General features: G+C 44.8%; 1 protein-coding gene across 2 annotated transcripts in view; it reads right to left on the bottom strand.

The window, feature by feature from the left end:
- LOC118391174 (UV radiation resistance-associated gene protein-like) overlaps positions 1-27,799 on the bottom strand; it is a 153,889-nt gene that overhangs the window by 54,329 nt on the left and 71,761 nt on the right. Inside the window, exons 10-14 of one of the 2 annotated variants that reach the window (XM_052457896.1) lie at positions 26,526-26,625; positions 26,051-26,111; positions 22,798-22,963; positions 8,969-9,044; positions 6,238-7,999 (exon numbers count right to left, since the gene is read on the bottom strand). In XM_052457896.1, coding sequence (XP_052313856.1) covers positions 7,982-7,999; positions 8,969-9,044; positions 22,798-22,963; positions 26,051-26,111; positions 26,526-26,625 — 421 coding nt within the window. In that variant the 3' untranslated portion in view covers positions 6,238-7,981. Of the gene's footprint in view, positions 1-6,237; positions 8,000-8,968; positions 9,045-22,797; positions 22,964-26,050; positions 26,112-26,525; positions 26,626-27,799 lie in introns of those variants that run through there. The other variant, XM_035782280.2, reaches the window with a different exon arrangement.

Below are 27,799 nucleotides of genomic sequence, written 5' to 3'. Positions count from 1 at the left end.
GACAATTACCCAGCCATCTATTCTTCCGCATGCAGGCACTTTGCTTTGAGGCTCGCTGCTATTCTTCACCACCGGGCTAAAACAAAACCAGACACAAATTCATGACCTGTCCTGCGGTCTCAAAGAGAAGTCTACTTGTTCCCTCCCTCCCTCCCTCCACATAAGGAGGTAGAGGGTGGAATGCAAAGTAAAGTACAGTACATTGAGAGGCTATATCTCTGGGCGTGTCTGTCCTGTCCATTATGCCACAGGTTTACCATGTCAATCCCTGTAAAATGGAAAACGAATGTTGTTGTGTCTGTCTGTCTATCTGCACTTGAAGCACCACATTATCCATATTAGCCTTTAGGGTTTGGGAGGACACAGAAGCCTGTTTACTGAGATGAGGCTTTGCAGGGGGGGCCAGGCGGGACAAAATAAGGAGACTGGTTGTTTTAGAGGGGACGATGCGGAGTGCAGAGTGACGTGATCACATGGCTTTTTCAAGAATGCTCTCTGACCGGACCATGCTGTGGGGTTGAGTCACTGACCACAAGCCTTCACTGACAGAACGGACTGTCAGGGAGAGAGGTTTTCTAGGGGACACCTGGAATAGTTCCTCCTAAATCTACTCCCCTCCACTGAAAGGTTGAGCTGAGAATGGCTCAGGGGAACCAATGCTCCTCGCTCTCATATTTACCTGCCTCATCTTAATTAAATTCAAGGGTAAACATAGCAGTACCATCTATGGCCAGTCAGCCCTTTTCTGCTCAATGCGTTGCCTTCAGTTCAAGGACACTGTTAGTTTCAATAATGAATGGGAGATCTTTGTCAGACCTGGGAGAGGTTGGGATTCGGCAAGGAGGGCTGGGCCCATCGTCTGATCAAGGATTTCTATTTAAAACAAGAGTAAACAGGATCCTTAAACCTGGGATTTTTGTCTGGAAATGACCTAACACCAGGATGGTTATCACAGGCAGCTCATTCATTCATTCATTCATTCAATATTGTGTTGATCTTTCCCCTACAGAAGGAACTCAAATAAGATGAAAGTGGTGAAGGCATGGGAACAGCTCTGGGGCCAGAGTGTGGAAGTAGAGGGTTATAGTTCCAGTTCTATATAGTGATTAATTACATTGAAAGGAAGTGAGGGAGCACCATGTCATTCAGTAAATTGGTGGAGGATGTCCAATTTACCATTACAGAACATTACATATTACAGTCTGAGCCAGGACATTATACAGGCCTATGAAACAGTACATGACACAGTGTGGTTTACAGGGAGTTATTCTGGAGCCCTGTGGGTTGAACGATGACTGACCATGGGTAAACACACAACTGTTTAGGTAAATGCCAACATGAGTCCATGGAAACAGTGACAAAATGTGCAAAAAATGTAACCCATCCTGTTCTGTCCTCTTCATTTCTGTGATAAATCATTGCCAGCTTATTCTGGTCACAAAACCCCATTGTAGGTCTGGCTGAGAACTGTCCTTATTAAAGAAAATAACAGACAAATGAAATAAGGTAATATATGGTGATAATTTTCATGGAGGCGTTGTGAACATTCTTGACTTGCACTGTGCCAGGCAGTGCACATGCTATTCAGGTCAGGCTGGGTTCCAAAGAGACGGAAGGCGATATGGAAGACGGGGGCTGGGTAGTGTTCTACCTCTTTAGCACGCTAACCTGAGTCAAGCTCATATGGTTTCTATCAATGATTTATATATACACTAAATGACTAATACCCCCTATCAGTAAATGAGTGTGTATATAAATCATTGATATACGCTATGTTAAAGCCACCGTGCCTCCATCTTGGCACACCCCCATCATTCTACAAAAATATTTTAGAAACTATAGAAATGCATTTATTAATGTCTACATTCGTTTTTGCCACATTTACAGAGACCTTAATGCATACTTAAATGATATTCTGAGCGAAACATAAAAATAAAATAACATTATCTTTAAATTTGAATTTTGAGATGACTAATTTTACTCTCCCCACTTCAAGAAAACTACTTAAATACTGTATATGTAATTTTGTAATTGAAACACTGTAGAATTCCATTCATTCCTATGGAGGACTGCTCCTACTGGGGAGTGCCAATATGGCCGACCGGTGGCTTCAAAACTCAATGGCCAATACATAGCATACATAGAGGGTGTAGAAGATGCCGGAAAGAGGAGGGTGGAGAGAGAGGGGGTGAGAGGAAGGGAAAGGGACAGTTGTAACAGTAGTGCATACTATACAAATGGATGGCTAGGACACGTAAACAAATAAACAACCAAAATTAGCTCACGGCATCTCCACATCATTCTCATAATCCTCATTCATTGGTTAAGATCACTCTCCAATCGGAAATCCTGCTAGCCAAGCTAGAACATCTTCTGCCCCCTTTTCTAACCGCTGGGCTCCACCAATAACAACTACCTCCATTATTATCATCATTATCATTCATTACCATTCGGTGTTCTTGCCAATCAGGAAAGAACACGTACTGCCTCTCAAACTCATAGACTCCAACAATAAGAGCACGCCTAAGGCCCAGCTCCACCAATAATAGCTAGCTATGTCCCAGCTCCTGCTCCTGTTCCATACGCAGTATGCTGGCAGCCCAGCCAGGCACTTCCACTAACCACTAAACATAGTGGCTCCCCCATGAGTCATAGCTTGGTTTTATGGAGCCACAGTTGCCACACTCTCTCTAAATGGCCTGTGCATTATTCTGACGTATGCTCCAGACCACCAGCATGGCCAGAGTCAACGCCAGGGGTGCATTGTGGGTAATGTGGTTGCGCTCAGCCAGGGCCCTGGGGTTTGAAGGTTGACAGACCCGAGCGAGTGGCAGGTTTATCCCTGTGGGCCTCGGAGCTAGGCATGGTGGTGTGCCCATGCCTTCTGCTTCCCCCTCCCTCAGACAGCCCTGGGTCGGTCCTGCTTTAATAATTGTGCAACACTGAGCTTCCTGCTCCCAAACCAGGCAAATACGATACCCCTGGCTTAGCGATTCAGAGCTAATTGTCAATGGTGTAAAATACTTAAGTAAAAATACTTTAAAGTACTAAAGTAGTTTTTTGGGGTATCTGTATTTATATTTTTGACAACTTTTACTCCAGTACATTCCTAAAGAAAATAATGTACTTTTTACATTTTCCCTGACATCCAAAAGTGCTCGTTACATTTTGAACGCTGAGCAGGACAGGAAAATGGTCCAAATCACACACTTATCAAAAGAACATCCCTGGTCATCCCTACAGCCTCTAATCTGGCAGAATAACTCAACGCAAATTCTTTGTTTGTAAATTAGTGTGCCCCTGGCTATCCATAAATAAAACAAATAAAAAATTGTGCTGTCTGGTTTGCGTAATATTAGAAATTTTAAATTATTTATACTTTTACTTTTGAAACTTAAGTAGATTTGATCAATTACATTTACTTTTGATACTTAAATATATTTAAAACAAAATAATTGTACACTTTTTTAACTCAAGTCGTATTTTATTGGGCGACTTTCACTTTTACTTTAGTAATTTTCTATCAAGGTATCTTTGCTGCTACTCAAGTATAACAATTGGGTACTTTTTCCACTACTACTAATTGTTGTGCCCCCCAACCCCTACCCCACCTCCCCTCCACCCTTCAAAACAACATCTAGCGTCTATTGCAATCTAATCCAGCTCACATGCCTGTTTCACAATGAGCATATGGATAAAGGAGATCTAAAAGAGAGCGAGAGAGAGCTGCTTCATCTCCAGAGCATACGTTCACTATCCCTGAGAGCCAGTCTCACTAACTTGGCTAAAACGCAGGATTGGCGGCTTCAGTTCTTCTGCCCCCTGCAGAGACTTTCAGCCCCTGTTACAAACCCTCACCTGTGGCCTCCTGAACTGGAGGGAAGGAGCAGCCAGACCGCACTTCACCACGTAGTGCACTCATTCCAAGGGGCTAGAATAGGACAGGCCTCTCCGTGAGAAGCACAAGGCATTAGCAAAGCTTTTACGTAACATCGGAGTAAAAGAAACACCTGAGCAGCGTTTCTTTCTTTCTGGTCCTGATGAGAGAAAAAAATCCTATCGGGGAAGGTTCTCTTCTGCACTGTTGAACCAATCCAGTAAATGTGGAGGAGTTGCCTTGTTAACTTCCAAAAGCGGAAGTCGCGTCACAGGCTCTTTCCTTTTCCTCTGAAAACCGGATGCATCCGGTTGAATACGACCCAGCAGAGGGCAATGCTTAAATCGAGTTACAGAAGTGCAACTGGGGAGCAGAGTGCAAAGATGCATGTTATCGAACTTGGAAATGTCTCCACTCCAATCCTACAATCCATTTGGGTGTTGTTTGTGTTGAAACATGTTGTTTGCAGAGTTCACAAGGAAGGAAAATGGAGTGGAAATGGGGTTCTGTCCAAGTTTTGAAGACAATGTTGTTGTTTCCTTTATGTCGACAGTTACCTGCATAATGTCTTCCATCCACCACTGATCCAGTATGAGTGTGTACTTCACTCTGTAGCCAGAGCCCTGCTTTGTGTCAGCAGCAAGACACCGTGGCAGCCCAGCTCCAGCCGGGCACAACCTAAGGATCGCATAAAAATCACTAAAGAAAGAACAAAACACAAACACAATAATAACAACCTGGCCGTGAAGCAAAGCGCTGGCTCTATTGGTCAATGACACTAGTGAGTGGAAAAACCAGGCTCAGTGTTTCTAATACGCTATGGGGGAGGGGGGTCATAGAGGCAGCCATTTCCTAATAAAGCCTTTAGAGTATTAACAAGGACCATACCGTAGTCTCTACTCAAACATCACTGGGACGCAATCCAGGTCTCCCAGATAAAGTGGTCTGAAACGGCCAGAGTTGTGGAAAACCCGTATCGACTGTAAAAAGGAGGAAATGAACCGTGACAGTGTTGCGTCGGTCGCTTCATGCATTCCCCCCAAACTACTGGAACACATGTGATGGCGGCGGAACCCAGTGATCAGTCACAGGAATGCACAGTTTCATGCGAGGTACAGCAATTCCCCATAGATGGTGGGGGAGCTGTCTTTGTGGTGGGTTCCGCTACATCTACTATGAAATGTTTACCACTTGCGCTGCTCTGCAACAACGTTTCACAACCATTGTCAGCTGTAGGGAGCTGATCCATGCGGTGCACATAGGTTGATTTTGAGTCGGCCCAGTAAATCATTCTCAACATGGATATATCCCCCCCAGTCACACATGGAATGTATAAGATGCTAGACTGACAAAAACTCATGAGCTCACCTTCAAAGCATTCAGTGACACAGACACAGAATGTTGACTGTCTTACACAATGACGAGAGAGAGATTTTCCGGATGGATTCACCGCAAGTCAACCTGAGGATTTGACTTTTTACCGACACACAGTCACATGCCAAACGCTATTCCAGGGGGTAGGGTGGGGTCCCACCAATGTAACGTAAAGACTGGGACTCTATATATTGCTGTTTGAGCCTATATGCTGTGCACTTGCCAGGTTTTTAAAGGGGCAGTTCAGTCAAAAACATGATTTCCTGTTTCCACACTATGAGGTCGAAATAACACTGATAATTATGATAATTATGATAATTATGATAAGCTTTTTGGAGTGAAAAAAACACCTTGAATATCTGCCTGATCAGGTGGGATGGAGATTTTGGCCCACAGCATGACATCATTATCTGATTATTCTGACCAATGACCAATCATGTTTTATTTGCATATGTATCCTACTACTTTGAAGCGGGGTAGGCTCTAGAGTCTAGACAATCTTATCCGCCAAAATGTAAATATACACTTTATATACAAATGTATGTTGACCCACCCTTCAAATTAGTGGATTTGGCTATTTCAGCCACACGTTGCTGACAGGTGTATAAAATCGAGCACAAAGCCATGCAATCTCCATAGACAAACACTGGCATTAGAATGGTCTTACTGAAGAGCTCAGTTACTTTCAACGTGGCACCGTCATAGGATGCCACCTTTCCAACAAGTCAGTTTGTAAAATTTCTGCCCAGCTCGATCTGTCCCGGTCAACTGTAAGTGCTGTTATTGTGAAGTGGAAATGGCTAGGAGCAACAACGGCTCAGCAGCGAAGTGGTAGGCCACACATGCTCACAGAACCAGACCTCTGAGTGCTAAAGCGCATAAAAATTGCTTGTCCTCATTTGCACCACTCACTACAGAGTTCCAAACTGCCTCTGGAAGCAACGTCAGCACAATAACTGTTCTTCGGGAGCTTCATGAAATGGATTTCCATGACCGAGCAGCTCCGCAACAGCCTAGGATCACCATGAGCAATGCCATGCGTCTCATGGAGTGGTGTAAATCTTTGGAAACACATTGGAAACACATTCTCTGGAGTGATGAATCACGCTTCACCATCTGACAATCCGATAGACAAATCTGGGTTTGGCGGATGCCAGGAGAACGCTACATGCCCCAATGCATAGTGCCAACTGTAAAGTTTGGTGGAGGAGGAATAATGGTCTGGGGCTGTTTTTCATGGTTCGGGCCAGGCCCGTTAGTTCCAGTGAAAGAAAATCTTGACAATTCTGTGCTTCCAACTTTGTGGCAACAATTTGGGAAAGGCCCTTTCCTGTTTCAGCATGACAATGCCCCCCTGTGCACAAAGCGAGGTCTAAACAGAAATGGTTTGCTGAGATCAGTGTGGAAAAACTTGACTGGCCTGCACAGAGCCCTGACCTCAACCCAATCGAACACCTTTGGGATGAATTGGAACGCAGACGGAGAGCCTGGCCTAATCGCCCAACATCAGTGCCCGACCTCACGATTGCTTGTGGCTGAATGGAAGCAAGTCCCTGCAGCACAATGTTCCAACATCTACTGGAAAGCCTTCCCAGAAGAGTGGATGCTGTTATAGCAGCAAAGGGGGGGGACCAACTCCATATTAATGCCCATGATCGATGAGCAGGTGTCCACATATTTTGGTCATGTAGTGTATGTAAATATATCTAAATTTGTATCTACACACCCACTTGATCAGACTGAGAATTGCAATGGCAAAAGGAGGCTCATAATAACTTTGGGGGTGCTTATATTAGTCCAGTTACACACAAATGTGTAATGGAAATGTGTTTCTTGCATATCCCAACTGCTCCTGAGATACCCGCGGGGAGTGGGGTCACGGCCAGGGTCCAGAGACAAATGTTTCACCTTGCTGGTTCGAATACTTGAGCCGACACCTTTTTGGTTACTGGCGCAATGCTCTACCAGCCGTCCAGGGAAATAAGTTATTTTCATGAAATAAACACACACAGTGATTTATTAGACATACGGTGATGATAAAACAAAACAAAAACAAAATGTAAAGACTGCATGGGGGATTTAAGAGGTTGATCCACGTCCATGTCTGAGATGAGAATTATCAGGCTCTCGACCCACACAGACATGCACACAGACACTCATATCCCTTTCTACTTGACAGTTACTACAGTACAGTAAAGTCAATCAAATGACACCATCATCAACACTTCTTCCAGGATAGTATTTCACCTCTAAACCTGGCAGAGCGGACAGGCAGAAGTGAGGGAATGAAAATCAGATCTGATATGTTGGAGCAACTCACACCACAGTAAGAACCCCATGGAAATGTTACTTATCTGAACCCCTCATAGATCATTACAATCATAACAGTACATGAAACAAACTGGGAGAAAAAGCATTCTCGATTTCAGTTCGGTTACATAAAGAACAAAACACGATCATTTTGAAACATGTAACATTTTCTGGGTCTCCATACATACCGTACAGAACAAATAATGGTCCTGCTCTTTCATGCAAATCATAACATGCACCCTTGACCTCCTTGGGTTTTCAGTCCAAGCTTATTTGAATTTGCAGTGTGTAGTTTGTCACCCCCATCTCTCTCTCGTTGTTGGACCAAGGCGGATGGAGGATGGCAGCAGTTTGGATAGCAGCTAGCTAACAGGTTGCGGCAGCGGCAGTGTGTCAGAGTCCAAACCTCCCAAAGTGCAGTCATTTGAACCCAGCCACCTGTTGCAGTTAATTGCCCTGCTTAATACACTGGAGAGATCCCATTCCACATTCTCACAATGGAATGCAAATTGTTATATTTGGTGCTCAATGATTAAAGGAGGGAGGGGGGCGGAGAGGGGGGACTCACACAGGTCAACAAATTAGACCCATTTTAATAGAGTTTGACCCCTGTGTGTGTGTGTGTGTGTGTGTGTGTGTGTGTGTGTGTGTGTGTGTGTGTGTGTGTGTGTGTGTGTGTGTGTGTGTGTGTGTGTGTGTGTGTGTGTGTGTGTGTGTGTGTGTGTGTGTGTGTGTGTGTGTGTGTGTGTGTGTGTGTGTGTGTGTGTGTGTGTGTGTGTGTGTGTGTGTGTGTGTGTGTGTGTGTGTGTGTGTGTGTGTGTGTGTGTGTGTGTGTGTGTGTGTGTGTGTGTGTGTGTGTGTGTGTGTGTGTGTGTGTGTGTGTGTGTGTGTGTGTGTGTGTGTGTGTGTGTGTGTGTGTGTGTGTGTGTGTGTGTGTGTGTGTGTGTGTGTGTGTGTGTCCTTCTCCCTCACAGTATCCTGAGCCATTACATACAGAGGGTCAGTATGTACACTGGGGCCTCCCTCTAGTCCAGTCTGTTTTCATGCATCCTAGTTTCTCCATGTGTATTGTGAGTTTGCAGGTCTTTCAAAACAACGGGATCAGAGGAACACAGTAACAAGGCTCCAGTCCAAATGGACATGACTTGATTGATCCAAAACATGTGTAAAAACCAACAGACCAATGCAAACACTGTCTGTTCCCCACACAGAAACCTTTCAGTGACTTAACACCCTCAGACCATCTGAACTTCTGAGTTGGCCTGACACATGCTGGTGCTTTGTAGCTCAGTTGGTAGAGCATGGCACTTAACACCCGGGTAAAATGTATACACGCATGACTAAGTCGCATTGGATACAAATGTCTGCTAAATGACATATATTAAATATATTATGTGTCAACATTACCTGGGCGATGTTCTTGTTGATCAGGTAGACTCCGTACTCAAACTGAAAACGCTCTCCTCGAGGGTAAAGTGGGAATCTGTGTGAGAAGAAGAGAAAGAGCGATGATAATGAGTGTACAGTACTGGAGTAAGTGGTACTGGAGTAAGTGGTACTGGAGTAGGTGGTACTGGAGTAGGTGGTACTGGAGTAGGTGGTACTGGAGTAGGGTACTAGTGGTACTGGAGTAAGTGGTACTGGAGTAAGTGGTACTGGAGTAGGTGGTACTGGAGTAAGTGGTACTGGAGTAAGTGGTACTGGGGTAAGTGGTACTGGGGTAGGTGGTACTGGGGTAAGTGGTACTGGGGTAAGTGGTACTGTGGTAAGTGGTACACATGGGGGTCTGTGGGTAACAGCAGAGAGAAACCTAATCCTGATAGATTGAGGAGTTGAGAGCGCAGAGGCCCTCCCTCCTCTCTAACATCAAAACAGTTCCTGGGCTCTTCAGAGAGACATCTACCACGGTAATAACAATACCACAGTTAGGGTTAAAAAAGGAGGGTATATTACTAGAAACTTTGAAAGTTTACCAGTAAACTACCAGAATTTTTGTAACTTTCAAGGATTTAATTTAACTGATCACAAGACATCTACAGGCCCTTTTGGGTACTTCCGATTATCACAGGTGTATTTTTATATCTCTGGCCGTCTGTGTGTCCTTATCATATGTAAAATATGTCAAATATTCAATGGTTGACCCTGTAAAACACATTTCTGCACCTATGTAACAATAAAACATTTTGATTTGATTTTTTACTATGTCAATACGTCTTTGTTGTAAATGTATTGGCACCAAACTGGTGGTGGTTTTGAAAAAAGTCAATCGTTGGAAGAGTTGCAGAGTTAATTGGAAATAATGCCATTGTTGATAAGATGCTTTTTTCATTAATTATGCAATTTTCTCTTGAACCATATGGTCTATTCAATAGAAAGTCATGGAAAAGTATACTATATTTGAATACATATTTTTGTTTAAGTCATTCAAGTATAATTTACCAACATTACCATAGATTGCCATAGATGACCTGTATTCCGGTAACTTTGGTAAATTACCGGTAGCTTTGCAACCCTAACTACAGTAAATAAAGTAATAACCAGACTTGTATATGAGGGTAATAACAAAATAGGAGTGCAATTTCACACATACCTCAAATGTATAACATATCTACATCGCCGATTGAAAATAGCCAGAATAAACCATGTGGTGCTTGAAATTGTTTTTTCATTCCTTGTTGGTTTAACATTGACAGATTCACCAACAAGACTGAGTGCTGTGAAATAAATTGCTTCCCTGTTGTCACAGTCCAGGAATTACTGTAGTGTAGTCTGTATCTGTTGGGGTTTGGTAGATAAAACATCTTAGCAGAAGCTGAGGGGAAACACTGAACTGAAATATCAGCCAAGCTCGGAACCATCCAGGCTGCATACTGTAGGCCTATCAAACAGCCTGTACACCTGCTTTTACACTTCAGGGAACAAAGACAGACAGATGGAGAGGCTCAGTGGGAAAAAAAACATTCAGCATTCAAGTGGCAGTCAGATGTCTAGCTAGTAGGGCAGGGCAGGCAGACACACACACAGTGCTGAAAACCCCTGGATGGAAGTGTTAATGTGGAGATGGAGAGATGGAGAGACTGCCCCAGGCCGAGCCTGCTGACCCCCCCTCCTAGTGACAACAACGCTCTCCTCTCATCCCACTATGGCTCAAGTCTGCCTTATCCTATGATAGTCCCTGTCACTATGTGCTCATGTCTTCTCCCCAACAGAGAGGATGTACTGAAGAGATGTGCCCAGGGCACGGTCTTACTCTGCTCGCACACGCACAGAGCCCTGCTTGAGTTAAACATGTACGACTACTGACTACTCCTCCACTATCAGGCTCAGCAGTCAGTCAGGTCAGGAGGTGCAAGTGAACATCCGGCCCTCCCCCCCTTTCCCTTCCTCCCCGTCCCCTTCCTGTCAGTGGACATGGCTGAGCCCCTGAAGCCAGGACAGGTTCTACTGGTAATCCTGTGTTAGAAGAGACATGCCCTCTTCCCGCTAACTGACCCCCAGGTGCCAGGGGCCCAGAGCCGAGGAGCGAGGGGCCCAGGTCAAGAGTTTGGAGGTTCCTCTTGTCACACCACTGGTACTGTACATCACTGTTACAGGGCAAGGTGCATGAGGCAATGTAGCCCCAACTGATACAGCCTAGCTACTGCAGCTCTGTTATCTATAATGCCTGATGTCCACCAGATGCATATGTGTTTGTTTTGCCGGATGTCTAGCCCGCATTTTCCATACTTGATGCACATGTGCTTCGCTGTTCAACTAGCTAAAAGCTAGCAAGCTGCAGTCTGCGTGTGTCCTTCTGTTTGTACCACGGCACGGTAAAGCAATGCACGAGTTGAAAATATTGAACGCATGCTGTACCCAGAACACACAGCAGCCTAGTGCGGCATCCCCAACGTAGCGTTGCGGACAGCACCATTAACAACATTCCCGCCGGAACGCAAAGAGTTCGATGCATCTGGTGGACATGAGGTATAACGCTTTAACGCCTTAGTACAGACTGTAGTGCAGTTCTCCTCCTCGGCCCAATACATACACACAATTCATTCAGTTTCTTGTGAGGTGCATTACATAGAAACTCTTTACCAAATAAAGTAGACAAATAACACTGTTGGTTTCACAGACAGAGGGAAACACTATAGGCCACACAGCCTCAGACACTTGTTTCACTCCTACATACCCTGCCTAGTCAAACCCCAGAGGAAGCAGCATGCCAGAGGTCATATCTCATGACCAGGAAATAACTAACAGAGGGAGAAATAACACATCAAACACACACAGTCTCATAGCAGGCATTCCAACAATCACTTTCTCCCGACAACATATGATTAGTTTGCTGGTGAAGGGGAAATCAGAGAGAGAGAGGCTGACACGCGCACATAAGCACACATATAGAAAAGCAAAGGAACACATGAAGGTACATCGACGTGCACACGCCCTCACCCGCATGGTTTGCCGTCACGGTGAGGTGATTAATGAGTGCTGTCCAGTGCGTCTGAAATCACACTGAAGGGACTCCGGTTCACCAAACACCAGGAATTCCTCCCGGGAACGTCCAGTAAAGTTAAATATATTATTACACACCAGCAGGAGGGAGGGGAAGAGGAAGTCAGGGGTCCCAAAGAGATGTGGGGGGGTAGAGAGCTGACAGGAGAGGGATAGAGAGAGAGAGGATGGGAGTGAGAGAAGAGAGAATAGAGGGAGGGTGCAACATGTGAGAGTGAGAGAGACACGACGAGAGAGCAGTTATAGAAAAGACAGAAAAGAAGAGAGAGACAGGTGAGAGGGAATGACAGAGAGAGGGAAGGAGACAGAAAAGAGGGGGAGTTGGAGTGGAAAGCAGTCATTTTTACCAATGGGCTGGCCGGCCGGTCTTCTCTTGGCGTCTGTGCTGAAATGATCTGTTGCACAAGCTGGATGAACTGGATTACAATCGTCCTTGGAACAGCTCTCAGGCCCACGGGAGCCCTCCATCCATCCACAGACCAGAGCCAGAACACAGAATACACACATACATATATACATGCATACATACACTCGTTGCTCTCCTTTCTGGTTTCAATTATAATCTCTTTCTCGTCAGACAAACACACAACGACATACATGCACACACACCACAGCCTTCCGCTACTCACCTTCATTAAAATAGATGCATTTCTATTACTACCGTGTCCAAATACCTCTCCCCACACCCCAACTCTGGCAGCTCTTTACACTCAATTGGCAAACTAAATATGACACTGACAGGCACCATGATCAACACTGTCATCCACACTGACATCTACTTAATGTGATCAAAAACTCTCATTGCCTCCCTATCTCACACGCCAATCTGTGTGGAGGACCTGTCTAAGCTGAGCTGCCTGCGAGTCGCGCGGACGGCCGGGTAGAGATATGTAATTAATAAGGAGCAGTGTGGGGAACACTAGGTACGTCTTAAAAGAAGCTTCTAACAGAAAGCCCCTTCACTTTAAAGGGTTAGAGTATTTACACAGCCCTCGGTTTCATCAGCCCACCAGGCCTTTACCTCACAGACAACCCTAAAATACGATAGCAGGACGAGACCCTCGTAAAAAGGAGAAAATAAATAAATAAATACTCTGAAGTGCAGAGGAAGCCAATAACATATATGGAATCATGTAGTTACCAAAGAAGTGTTCAACAAATCAAAATATATCTTATATTTGAGATTCTTAAAAGTAGCCACCCTTTACCTTGATGACAGCTTTGCACACGCTTGGCAGTCTCTCAACCAGCTTCACCTGGAATGCTTTTCCAACAGTCTTGAAGGAGTTCCCACATATGCTGAGTACTTGTTGGGTGCTCTTCCTTCACTCTGCAGTTTAACTCATCCCTAACCATCTCAATTGGGTTGAGATCGGGTGATTGTGGAGGCCAAGTCATCTAATGCAGCACTCCATCACTCTCCCTCTTGGTCAAATAGCCCTTACACAGCCTGGAGGTGTGTTGGGTCACTGTCCTGTTGAAAAACAAATGAGAGTCCCACTAAGCGCAAACCAGATGGGATGGCGTATCGCTGCAGAATGCTGTGGTAGCCATGCTGGTTAAGTGTGCCTTGAATTCTAAATAAAATCTGACAGTGTCACCAGCAAAGCACCACCTCACCTCCTCCTCCATGCTTCACGGTGGGAACCACACATGCAGAGATCATCCGTTCACCTACTCTGCGTCTCACAAAGAGACAGGGAATGGAACCAAAAATATCAAAAGGAAAGATTTCCATTGGTCTAATGTCCATTGCTCGTGTTTCTTGGCACAAGCAAGTCTCTTCTTATTATTGGTGTTCTTTAGCAGTTGTTTCTTTGCAGCAATTCAACCATGAAGGCCTGATTGACGCAGTCTCCTCTGAACATTTGATGTTGAGAAGCGTCTGTTACATGAACTCTGAAGCATTTATTTGGGCTGCAATTTCTGAGGCTTGTAACTCTAATGAACTCATCCTCTGCAGCAGAGGTAACTCTTTTCCTTTCCTGTCACGGTCCTCATGAGAGCCAGTTTCATCATAGCGTTTGATGGTTTTTGCAACTGCACTTGAAGAAACCTGCAAAATTCTTAATTTTCTGGATTAACTGACCTTGTCTTAAAGGATCTTCACCGTTTTTTCAAATTTTCACCTCAAATGACATACCCAAATCGAACCGCAAGAAGCTCAGGCCCTGAAGCAAGGATATGCATATTCTTGGTACCATTTCAAAGTAAACACTTTGAAGTATTCGAGGCGGCGAACAAGCGATTAGGTAGAATTCTCTCTGAGCCTCTTTACTGTGTCGTCCACCATGCTCGATGCTAGGTACAAGGACCGCTACATCGATGCAGACCAGAAACAGCGTTTATGTGAAATGCTACATACACAGCTGGACAAGTGGGAAACGGACACAGTAACAGTGTGCACCAAGGAAGAGAGGCCATGGACAGAAAGAGCTGAAACTTCACTGTTTGATGTGTATGATGAAATCCTGGTTGAGACTGAACAAATTAACAACAAAACAGCACAGCAAGTAAGTGAAAGAAATAGGTTTTGATTATGTTTTACAGGTAATGGGGACATACAGTTGAGGTCAGAAGTTTACATACACTTAGGTTGGAGTCATTAAAACTTGTTTTTCAACCACTCCACAATTTACTTGTTAAGAAACTATAGTTTTGGCAAGTCGGTTTGGACATCTACTTTGTGCATGACACAAATAATTTTTCCAATAATTGTTTACAGACAGATTATTTCACTTACGATTCACAGAATCACAATTCCAATGGGTCAGAAGTTCACATACACTAAGTTGACTGTGCTTTTAAACAGCTTGGAAAATTCCAGAAAATGATGTCAATTAGCCTATTAGAAGCTTCTTAAGCCCTGACATCATTTGAGTCAATTGGAGGTGTACCTGTGGATGTACTTCAAGGCTTACCTTCAAACTCAGTGCCACTTTGCTTGACATCATGGGAAAAATCAAAAGAAATCAGACCAAACACCTCAGAAAATAATTGTAGACCTCTACAAGTCTGGTTCATCCTTGGGAGCAATTTCCAAATGCCTGAAGGTACCACGTTCATCTGTACAAACAATAGTATGCAGGTATAAAAACCAAGGGACCAGGGAGACGTCATACCGCTCAGGAAGGAGACACGCTCTGTCTCCTAGAGATGAACGAACTTTGGTGCGAAAAGTGCAAATCAATCCCAGAACAACAGCCAAGGACCATGTGAAGATGCTGGAGGAAAGAGGTACAAAATAATCTATATCCACAATAAAACAAGTCTTATATCGACATAACCTGAAAGGCCGCTCAGCAAGGAAGAAGCCAGAGCTCCAAAACCACCATAAAAAAATATTGTACTTTTTGGAGAAATGTCCTCTGGTCTGATGAAACAAAAATAGAACTGTTTGGCCATAATGACCATCGTTATGTTTGTAGGAAAAAGGAGGAGGCTTGCAAGCCGAAGAACACCATGCCAACCATGAAGCACGGGGGTGGCAGCATCATGTTGTGGGGTGCTTTGCGGCAGGAGGGTCAGGTGCACTTCACAAAATAGATGGCATCATGAGGATGGAAATTATGTGGATATATTGAAGCAACATCTCAAGACATCAGTCAGGAAGTTAAAGCTTGGTCACAAATGGGTCTTCCAAATGGACAATGACGCCAAGCATACTTCCAAAGTTGTGGTAAAATGGCTTAAGGACAACAAAGTCCAGGTATTGGAGTGGCCATCAAAAAGCCCTGACCTCAATCCTATAGAAAATGTGTGGGCAGAACTGAAAAAGCGTGTGCGAGCAAGGAGGCCTACAAACCCGACTCGGTTACATAAACTCTGTCAGGAGGAATGGGCCAAAATTCACCCAACTTATTGTGGGAAGCTTGTGGAAGGCTACCTGAAACGTTTGACCCAAGTTAAACAATTTAAAGGCAATGCTACCAAATACTAATTGAGTAAATGTAAACTTCTGACCCACTGGGAATGTGATGAAAGAAATGAAAGCTGAAATAAATCATTCTCTCTAAGACAGGGAATATTTACCAGGATTAAATGTCAGGAATTGTGAAAAACTGAGTTTAAATGTATTTGGCTAAGGTGTATGTAAACTTCTGACTTCAACTGTATGTAAATGCCAACAAAATAACTTTTTGGTCAGTGTGGTGTGGTTTGTGTGTGTAACCTTTATTTAAACTAGGCAAGTCAGTCAAGAACAAATTCTTAATTACAATGACGACCCGGACGACGCTGGGCCAATTGAGCTCCGCCCTATGGGACTCCCAATCACAGCCGTATGTGATACAGACTGGATTTGAACCAGGGACTGTAGTGATGCCTCTTGCACTGAGATGCAGTGCCCTAGACCGCTGCGTCCGTTTGTGTGTGTGTTAACTATTTAACTTTACTAGACTGCTTAAAAGGCTGCTAAAATGTTAAATATCGGTTATCGGTCAACAATGTCATATCGGTGCATCCTTACTTTTTTGGTTACTAAATGTTCTGTTTGATGTCTTCACTCTTATTTTACGATGTAGAAAAACCCTTGAATGAGTAGGTGTCTCCAAACTTTTGACGGGTAATGTATATAATTACAAAATAAATATATTGGGGATTGGAAATTATGCAGACAATTACATTGATGGAACCCACAATCTTAATGCAATATTAAAACTGATCTACCCCTAAAAAATATATTTAATTGGGTAGGTTCCTTACTATATGTAATTCGTGAGATTTACTAGTTACCTGTCCAAAATTGTAATCAGTAACGTAACTTTTGTATTATCCAAACTCACTAGCATAATCTGATTACTTTCAGTAACTTTTGGACTACTTTCCCCTTAACGCTAGAAAAGCCTGGCCTCTTTGGACCTCCCTTCAGGCCAATGAGGAGTCATCTTGACTCAACATTCTAACATCTAATAAATATATTTAAATGTATGCTATCTGAATACACCAAATGTGCAAATCAACAGTTCTGGTTCACATAGTGGAGTTGGGAGTTAGCCACTCGTAACCATTACTTACACTTAGCTATGTGCAGTCGGCTCGAAGAAAAGAAAAAACGAGAAAAAAAATATTCCCCAGAAGTTCCCTAGAATGTCTTTAATGTGCGATTTCAAACGCACCAGGACCATAAATGATGTGAGGCCTGCTTTTTAAAAAACACCTGCTGCCTCGCAACTGTCACGGCTAATGGCACCGGTTACTATATAAATCACAGCGAGCTGTAATTTCCAATATCTGAGAAATGATTACATTGAGCATATGTCAGTGAATGCTATTTTAATGACTGCCGCTCTACTCCACTTACATTTCGGGTAAGGAACCATCTTGGAGCAAACGCACTGCTGTATAAATGTCTCCCTCCCTCGACTCAATACTGGTACACTGTGTATGTAGCCAAGTTATCTTACTCATTGGCATTTATTATTACTTTCTATTATTTCTCTGTTTTCTCTCTCTGCATTGTTGGGAAGGTCCCATAAGTAAGCCTTTCTCTGTTAGCCTAAACCTGTTGTTAACAAAGCATGTGACAAATAAAATAAGATTGGATTCTCTCCCTCCCTGCCCTGCCCTGCCCTGCTCCCCCCCCTATTATTTTAATTAGAACCAGAGAGCTGGACCCAGAGGACAGGATCTAAGCAGATTTCTCTATGGGGCTAGCTAGGTGATCTCCCTCTGCAGAAGTGCCTCTTTATTTATCACGGGGAATCTAAACTTCCTCCCAGATGCTGACCTGAAGTGAAACGGACACATGGAACGCTATTTCGAATTTGTGTTCACAATCTTGTGGCAGGGAGTCACAGGCCATATACAGCTGACTACTCCCATGAGTCTTAATGTTAGAGAGAGGGGGAGAGAGCACTGACATTAACTTCTAACTTCTTTATCGAGGAAAAATGTACTTCCTACGACTGTGATATGTGGTTGTTAAGATGAACACACTAACTGAAAGTCGCTCTGGACAAGAGCGTCTGCTAAATGACTAAAATGTAAATGTAGAGTGAGACCCGGCCGCTATTGGCATTAAGACAACACAAGTCAGGCCAACAGTTACCCATCGATGAAAAAGCAGTGTAAAATACAATGTACAGATGAACCGAGCCAACTAAGCCACTCTTTAGAGTTAACGATCATAGTTATGGCTTTGAAAGGCGTTCAACTAAGGCAGATGTTCATTATTAACAGCTTTACATGAAAAAGACAAATTTGTCAATTGGTTGTTAAATGGGCTAAAAATAGAAGGGAATGTATCCTAATGGCTGAGGCATTAACAGAGTGATGGTAGAGTAGAGTATAGGCTGGGTGGTGGGTGCCTGAGGCATCAGGGCATTGGACCACTGAGGATGGGGAGCAGCCTGGTCTCACTGGCCCACTCAGCTCATCTTCTTTGGATCACAGGGTAGCAGGGCCAGTCAACCACTTATGCAACTGACCCGTCTGGCACACCAGACAATCCTTCCCTTTCCCCTGGGCTATCCAAAACTCACTAACCCTTTACAGTACTTCCTATTATATTGTACTACATCTTTGAGGGGGTAAAAGAGTGTGAGAAAGTATTTGCGTGATTGGGTGTGTGTTGTGTGAAAGTCTGCCCGTCTCTAGTCTGTGTCCTGTCATTGAGCAACTATTCTACCCCCTCCCTCCGCTCTCTCCTCTCCTGTCCCGTGGCTGCTATGTGAAACTGAGGGAGGTTCAGCCACCCCTTCCCCTGGTCCCACATGGTCCATGTTAAGGGACGCGAAAGCGGTGAAACCCCGTAACAATAACCTTCTTTTGAGCTGCAGGTCCTGCCGAGCCGAGGCCCTCTCTTAGAATCTCTCCCTCCCTCCATTCCCTGGCAGTCATAGTTCCACCCCAGCCGCACAACACTATACTTGAGCCACACATTGATGTGTCAATCCCTTCTTAGACGTTTTTCTTTCTTTCTTAAGCCTTCACTTTCATAACGAAACTCAGACAAAAAAAATGGATTCCCTCTTAATAGTCCTAGTAAAAAGGCTGTATGAGGCAGCGCTTAGACTTTTAACGGCCGGGCTCTGGTCTCAATCATACAGTCAGTGGACATCTGGATCGCATCTCCCCATTCTCCCCCATGCAATCAGACACACTAGAGCTATGGAGCTGATGCTGGGCTCGCCCTGCTGCTGCTCTCCACAATGTGGGTGCAACGTGTCGTTACAGCACATTGCATTCTGAGAATGTCTTTAGGGGGTGAAAGCTTCCGAGATTCCAAATAATGGTGCGTTCAAGGTAGGCCTAGTGCCAACAAACAGGCAAAGTGGAGTCATCGCCGTTCACCACCTTTCCCTAAAAACTCCTTGCAGTCCCCAAGCGGCCCCATTCATTCATTCCACACTGACTGAGAGGTCTCTAGAGGGCACTCCAGTTCAGCTGTACACAGGTCTGCCTGCTCTTGCTGTGGCAAAATGGCCGCCTACATAAAAGCCAAGGTCATCATTATCCGAGACCGCAGGTCCACCGCAACTTGGAGTGGAATATAACAGCAATGCCCTCATTCTACAGGTCAGACACATTTATACATGGCTGGCAGTCAGGAGAACCTAAATGGTTGTTAGACTCCAATTAACAAACACACACACACACACATATCCAGGGATAGGAAAAACATGTCTTACTCGACTATATGATGAACTGTAGGTGGTGCTAAATTTTCACATTTTTAACTAGACTGGCAGGGTGCGATGTGAGATCCACCACATGTTTGGCCTCCACAGAGGAATCAGTCACACCCCAACTTCACAGTGGGGACACTCCGCTCCATCTAGCTGGGAACAAGCTGTGCTGAGACGTCACTAGCATCTGGAACACACCACTCATAGAGAGTAATACACAGAGAGAGAGAGCGTCACACACCACAAGAGCCAACTGGGGACCAGAGATGCACAGTGAGTGGTGGACTAGTAATGTTTCCCAGACCCTCCAGGAGCATGGCCGGTGTGATGCCTGCATACCTGCTCCTCCATCATCATCACAACAGAGGGTTTCTATACGCGTGCCTTCAGCAATGATCCATCGCAAACCCACCTGCTAATTCTGCCATGCTTTAAAGTTACTGCTCAGGTACCACCTCACTCATCTCTATTCATTGCCCCTTTCCAACACTTTAATCACTATTTTTGTACACTCACAGCCTCAGACAGGTTACTTTCCATCTTCCCACACATCGTTTGGCCTCGTGTGTAGGGCCCTCTGGGACCGGCAGGCTCATAAACATGGGGAGGGGGAGGTAGAGGGGGTGAGATGTCAAATTGAAAGGAGCGTTAGGCCCTGCTCAGGGACACCCAAGGGTGATGTGGTGGGGCTGTGAGGCCGGGCTGGGTCCTCCCTTCACCCATCCTCTGGTTTATTTTCTCTGATGGGCCTGGTGTAAATATCCTGCTTTAAAGCCCTGGGAATGGGAATGCGTACAGTGCAGTCAGGCCCTCCACAGAGGTAGATGTAGTGGGAGAGTAGAGCTGGATGGAGAGCGGGGGAGGAGAGACCCCCAGTGAGCCCCTCCAGCTGCCATGATGACATCACTCAGAGGAGCAGAAGAAGAGATACGTCGCTGCCAGCTGCAGTGGTCTCTGACACTGCCACGCACTCTCACCATCTGCCTGTTTACGTTCAATGGTTTGGATGTATGCCATATGGATGCATGTGTGGAGGAATGCATGTATTTGTTGACATGACTTCCCCTGTGTCTGACTAACACAATGATGGGCAGTATCCATATGTGTGTGTGTGAGGAAGTACGAGAGAAAGAGAGGAGAGATAAACACACTCGGAACATCTCACCCTGACAGGGTGATACAGTTTAAGCCCAGAACAGCCAACAGAGTTAGATGAAGCATTGGTCAGGGCTTACTGGGTTACTGAGGTACTAATCGGGGTCCAAGAGGCTTGCTGCCTGTCTAGGGAACTGTTAGTTACTATGAGTTAATAAAGGGGTCTTGGCCCTTCTCTCTTTCTTATTCATTCATTGACTATAACAAGGCTGCATGCATTAGCGTTTCAAAGGCCAGTCTGCCTGCCTGCTACCCCCTCAACAGCACAGAGCAGAAAACACACTGCCACTCTCTACCCATCTCACTCTGGCCGTTAACATCCACTAACACAGGACTCACAGCTGCTCCTTATACAGGAGGCCTCGTAAAGGGGAACATCACACATCGTATAATATTGTGTGTCTATGAAACACTGGCGATCTCCATCTGCTACAAAGCAAAGAATATCACTCAATGGAATATGAAGGGTGAAACCAAAGTATTTAGCTGATATGAACAGGTGAGAGCCTTCCTGCCACGGTGGAGAGACTAGAGGCAGTTAAATGTGAGCAAGCTGTGCAGAACCAGAGATCACAGGTTACAACTGTACTGTATGTAGCGTGGCAAGAAGCAATCCAGACAGACTTTTTACCTTCTTAGCAGTTGTCACTTACATTTATTATTAATCAATCTACCACTAAAGGGATCAAATATGCCCACATCCTTATCATACCCATCACTACAGTGTCTGATTATACCTATTTTCAAAGTGTCTCTGGGTTTTAGAAAATCCTATAAATTATTAATTTTGATACCCATTCTTTATTTTTCTTGATTGAGGGGGGAATGTACAGGAATGTGCACGGAATGTTCAGGAATATAAAGTAATATACGATTGCATACCTGGGAGCATGTGTGTGCATTCCCAAACATGCAATTATCACAAGGCAACAGGAGTTTTGTTAGAAGCTTGATGCATAGTTACCGGATCCAAACAGATCAAAATAATCATTTTAATAAAGTGTCCTTACACTGTAATTGTTGTGCCCAGTACACTATAAATTGGATTTAAACAAGCAGGCTGGTACAGCCCAAAGGCGAGGCCCCAAGAGTGTTATCCTCTCCTTGTGTCCATGGCAACAATATTATCATACATATCCCTACATCTTAAATACCTCTCTCCATTCATGTACATCTGTCTAAATACAGTGTTGATAGAACAGTGCCTAGGTTAGCCCCCGGGGTACAAAATTAATACTGTCGTCTACTACACATGCCAGGGTGGGTAAAACACACTGGCTGCTTTAGAGGGATTTCCAACCATTTGCTTGGTCATTATGAAAAATAATACTGTCTACTGTCTGGGGTTTATGGAATGGTAAAGAGGAGGACTGTTAAAAAAAGACCTGTGAGTGAACCTCACACGATTTGATATGCTGCATTACAGTGGGCTTAACCTGTCCAAACAGATCTGGATTGGAGGAAGGGTTGTTGTGTGATAGGTCACATGCTTCCCTCTGATCCTCACTTTCATGGGTGACTAGGAATCCTCTGCACAAACTAACTACTGTACAGTAAACTAGAGAACACACACGTTGACCTTATTTGGCTCTTCTTATGACCAGGATCACCATGAGCTCTCCAGTCGTTGAACTTTAGAGTTTCTCTCTACTCTACCGCTAAATTGTTGGCTACTAGGAATCCTTGGCATCCATCACCTGGTTACAGCAGGCTTAGCTACTGTCATTATGTGGCCCCTGTAAGGCCTTTCTTATGACCAGGAACACGGTATATCATCTCCCAAGGTCTATTATTGTGATCATTATAGAACAGAGTTACTCTATTGGAGTAGTGACGTGGTGGCTAATCATCACAAAGTAAATTCAACCTGTACTGTTGTACAGTAACAATGAAAAAATGTGTATCTACCAAAACAAATAAAAAGAAAGAAAATAACCAGTGTAGGGTCCTTACTCTCGCTCCTTCTCACTGAGCTTGTCTGTGATGGTGTCCTTGATGGAGGAGCGGGAGCCTTTGTGGATGACAGGATACCTGAGAGGGATCTGCAGGAAGCAACTGATCATCAGTACCAAGTGGGCCGTGTAACCCAGGGCAACCGCAACGCTCCCATCATCCTTCGCTGCAGGACAAAACACAACAGAGGTCAGTCAGTCTCTGTTGGACAGGTTTACTGTGAAATGGTCTCATTGTTTCTTACTTCATAAAACCTTTGTTGAATGGATCTGATAATGAAATGCCATGCCTGTTAATCACTTCAATGGCTGTGTTTTAATGGGTTATTAATCCAACACATTTTAATGCTACGACTAGAAACTAAAGTTGGTCAAAACGGCAGCAACGAGCTAAACAGTCTCAGTGTTTCATCATTTCTTTAGCGCTTCATGAAGCTCCACTTGAAAGCAAGTGATCAGCAACAGTCTGACTGCAATACTCATGTATTTCATACGTGTTTCATATAAGTTCATTACATTGAAATGAAAGATCAAATCGTAACGTGGTAATATAATAAAGACGTCACAAACTGGAAAAAAACTTTGGTAACCAAGTAATCACACCGATGAAAAGCAGGCACATTTACATGGGCAAAGTGTTTTCGAAATGATATAGAGTGGGTTTTGGCGACGGAACACGCAAGAAAACTTCAACTGCTGTAGAAAACCTCATTTACTTAAAAATACTTAATTTATTTCAGAAATGTGCGTGAAAAGTAAAACTATCCCTACTGGGCTCAATTGCATTTTAGGGGAAAATTAGACGGTTACGGTTTCATTAACATTTCTGACTAGAAAACAGGTCCACCACCTCGCTGAAGTAAAGGAACTGCTTTCTTTGACAGCACATTAAGTTGTTTCAAGTTCTCAACTGCCGAGCAACAGGACATTGCTCCGGGCAAAGTGCTTATACTTTCCAAATCCCCAAATCATAGTGCTTTTGTCTTAATGCTTTGGAATAACAGACCGCTGCCTCAGTAAATAGTTGACTAGGAGCCCTTTGGTGTATAACTAGACGACCCTGAATTATACAATTCTTGTGTCTTCACCTCTGATACCAGCAGAGGCCATGAAGCTGACAACCTTTTATAATGCCAATACCTTCCATAAAACTAGTTCTATCCAACAGGAATGTCAGATAAAGGAATCATAAGTATAACTGACATGAACTGGGGCAAATGGAGAACCTTTTAAATCCAAAGTCAAGTATCCTCAGATGAGGGCTGAGTTACCTCCGAGAGAGAGAAAGCACTGGGGGGCTTGTTTCCACCCCATGACCCCTTCTTCTTAGCAGCAAGTCCCCTCTACCCTCACCAGCCTCCCCTCCCTTCTCCTCTACCGTCTCCTCCAGTCTCTCATCCAAACTATCCTCTCTCTTCTTTCCCCTCACCTTATCCAGCCTCTCCCATCTCCTGTCCCCAGTCTCCTCCAGCGTCACCCCTCTACCTTCTCCCCTCAGTCTCCCCAGGCAGGGCAGGTTGGATTAGGCTGTGCAGCAGCCCTGACCCCAGTGGCTCACTAATCTACCACATCCTACCCTGCAGACAGCCCTCTCCTGTCTGTGACCCGGCAACAACACAGTTTCAGACATGATCGGCTTAATACTGGGCTGGCCCAGCTCTCAGGTAGGGCCCCACAGAAATCAGAGCAGGGGTGAAGTGCCAAAGGTCAGGCCTCTATGATGGGGTAGTTTCAGGCTGGGTTGCTGTATAGGTGTAGTGGTTAAGGTGGTGTTAGACAGGAACGTCTGACCAGGTAGACCCTCCTCCTCACCTCCTATAGGCCTCTGTCCCTCTCACTCTCTGTTCTACTACACAGCCACACCACATGCAAGGAGAGGGACGGGAGGACAGGACAGGTTGGAGGGAGGTTGTGAGTGGGTTAGGACTTCCCCTGTAGGCCTCTCCATCTCCTACTGCGATGCCACAGCACATGCCTCATGGTTTACTCACTAGATATCTACCACCCCCGAGGGGTGAGACAGCCGCAGGGGATGGGAATCCACTCACCGCTGCAAATACAACCGACGAGCCATCAGGATGAGGAAGAGGGGGAGGCTGCTGCAGACAAGAAAATGGGGGGCTGGAGATCGAGGCAGCGTTGGGGTAGGTCGGGGGATAGCAATGGAGGGGTATTAAAAGAAGGCACACTGGTGAAACCTGGCTCTCATTAGTCCCCCTGCCTCAACCCCCTCAACTCCACTTCCCCCTCCATCATGTCTTTGAAGTCGTGCTTCCCTGGCTGAGAAAGCCAAATCAGATTATCCACAACACATACGGGTGGACATGGAGGGAATTAGATGAATAACACTTTCCAAATGTAAGCCCCTCTTGAATCATCATCTTATTCAGACCTTTGCCGTGTAAACGCGCACAAACACAATGCCAAATCCTCTTCTGCTGCCTTTAAAACACCCACAGTAAATGAGACAGACTTATGACATACAGTACTTTGCAGATTATACTACTCAGTATTCATAAATACACAGAAATGGTGGGCTGAACTTACAGACCAGCAGAGTGGTGTGACAAACTCAGAGAGTCCCTTTATCAGTCTCATCCCTCTCACCCATGGGTCCAGTCCTTATAAAGTAGCTGGGCAGCAGAATTCACAGACTCCAGAGGTCAAATACACAGGAAGCAATTTCCACATTCTTGGATGATGGGGAGCACTCTGTGGGTCCTGGGCCTGCTTCCATTAACAAAAGGTTGCTACCAGGGAGTATGGTGAAACCTTTCCGGTGTAAGTACTCTGACTCTGCATCAAGGTATTACATCTAGCCCATACAACACATATGTCTTGCAGAGTTTCCTCCACCAGCCACTACTTCTAAAACACTTGTCATTGTACCTCAGAGCAGATATTGTTCTGTGTCCCAATTTGCACTCTATCCCCATTCCCTATATACTGTAGTGCCCCCCAAAAACTATAGTGCACAATACATAGGGAATAGGGTGCCATTTGGGACTCAACTATAGAGTCCCAATTACAGGAGAGGATCAGTCAGAGCATCAGCTTAAAGGGATCCACTGATATCACACAAACCTCAGACAGAGAGTACAGGCTCACATTTACTACATGTGGATGGTGATGTGGAACCAAAAGAGGGGTCAGAAGTTTTAACCTTCAATAAAAGGAAGCAGATGCACCCTGCTTTATGAGTGTCTCTGTGTCACTCCAAACCCTTCCGTTTCCCGTTGAAATAGATATGTTACCTTGGAAATCCTCCGAGTTGGGCAGCTTCACTCCACAGATGACATAATCGGATTGATTAGCCTGCAGGGAAATTAAACAAGTTTTATGAGAATGAGAATCCAATAACCAACAATGCCATATTCAGAAAACAACAGAGAAAACAGAGAGAGAGGAAAGGGAAAAGCTTCGGGAGCAAAAAGGGCCCTCTCCTTAGAAATGGTATTTTAATGACCACTGAGTATTTAAGCTGTTCAGCTCCGTCGCAGAACATTTCAGATTGAAACTTTAACCGATTTCAAAACACAGGGAATGTAAGTGGTTGGCCACTCCAAAGACTAATAAGGGCTGAGAAAACATTTCTCCCCAAGATTTTCTCACTCAAGGTTTTCTCTCTTGTTCGCCATCGTTGTCATGCCATATAGCTGACTACAGCCAATACTGTGTAGTATATTGACCAGGCTCATTTCTAGCATTACTCAGGAGGAGGTTACTCACGGCCGTGGTGACCACGTCGATGGGGTAGATGTAGGACAGCTCAGAGAGGAGCTGACGACAGCGGAAGGTGAGCTGAGCGTTGGACTTGAGGAACATCTCTCTGGGGAGACAGACACAGAGACAGTCAGTTGATGACTCAGTCAGACTCACTGCCTTACTGAGCAACACAAAGAGGACAGTAACAGAGGAGGAGGTAGAGAACAGAGGGAGGACTGGTGACAGAAAAGAGAAGCAACTGGATCAAATAGACAGGGATATAGAGAGGCAGGAGGATAGAAAGGGGGAAATGACAGAAAATGGGTATAAGGGAACGATGAGGAGGTGATGAAGAGGGAAGGGGGGATGGGGAGAGAGAGGGAGAAGGTACTGTACAATACAGTATTATACACTGAGTGTATGAAACATTAGGAACACATGCTCTTTCCATGACATAGACTGACCAGGTGAAAGCTACAATATGATCCCTTATTGTCACTTGTTAAATCCCCTTCAAATCAGTGTAGATGAACGGGAGGAGACAGGTTAATTATGGATTTTTAAGCCTTAACACAACTGAGACATGGCTTGTGTACAGTACGTGTGACACTCAGAGGCTGAATGGGCAAGACAAAAGATGTAAGTGCCTTTGAACAGGGAATGGTAGTAGGTGCCAGGTACACCGGTTAAAGGGTGTCAAGACTGCAACGCTACTGGGTTTTCCCGTGTGTTTCAAAAATAGTCCACCACTCAAAGGACATCCAGACAACTGCGGGAAGCATTGGAGTCAACATGGGCCAGCATCCCTGTGGAACGCTTGCCACCTTGTAGAGTCCATACCCAGACGAACTGAGGCTGTTCAAGGGCGAAAGAGCAACTCAAGGAAGGTGTTCTTAATGTTTGGTATACCCAGTCTATATGAATAATATGAGAGAGAAAAACAACAAGAGTATGGATGGGGAAAGAGTAAAGCTTGGGAGGGAGAGAGGGAGAGAATAAGGGTGCAGGTAGGGGGATAGGGAGGTGGAGTGAGGGATGGATGGAGGGTAGCTTGGGTGTCAGTTAGTTATGAGGGGTGACGGTGCCTTAATTAGAAACTGAGGTTGAAGAGAACAGCAAGGGTGTGTTTATCTTGGCCCAGACCTGGATGAGGAGACCTAATGGCTCAGCTCTGAATCATCTCCACAGTAATTGTAATAGCAACTCAATTATCATAACTGCCAAATTACCAGCCACTCTTTCCCCCCCCGGGACAGGTCCAAAAATCACCACAGGCCCCTTAGACCAGCCCTGGGCTG

The sequence above is a fragment of the Oncorhynchus keta genome, chromosome 12 (genome assembly GCF_023373465.1).
Source record: "Oncorhynchus keta strain PuntledgeMale-10-30-2019 chromosome 12, Oket_V2, whole genome shotgun sequence".
NCBI classification, from domain to species: domain Eukaryota; kingdom Metazoa; phylum Chordata; class Actinopteri; order Salmoniformes; family Salmonidae; genus Oncorhynchus; species Oncorhynchus keta.
Note: the sequence above shows the minus strand (reverse complement) of the source record. Positions and strands in the feature narration are given on the sequence as shown.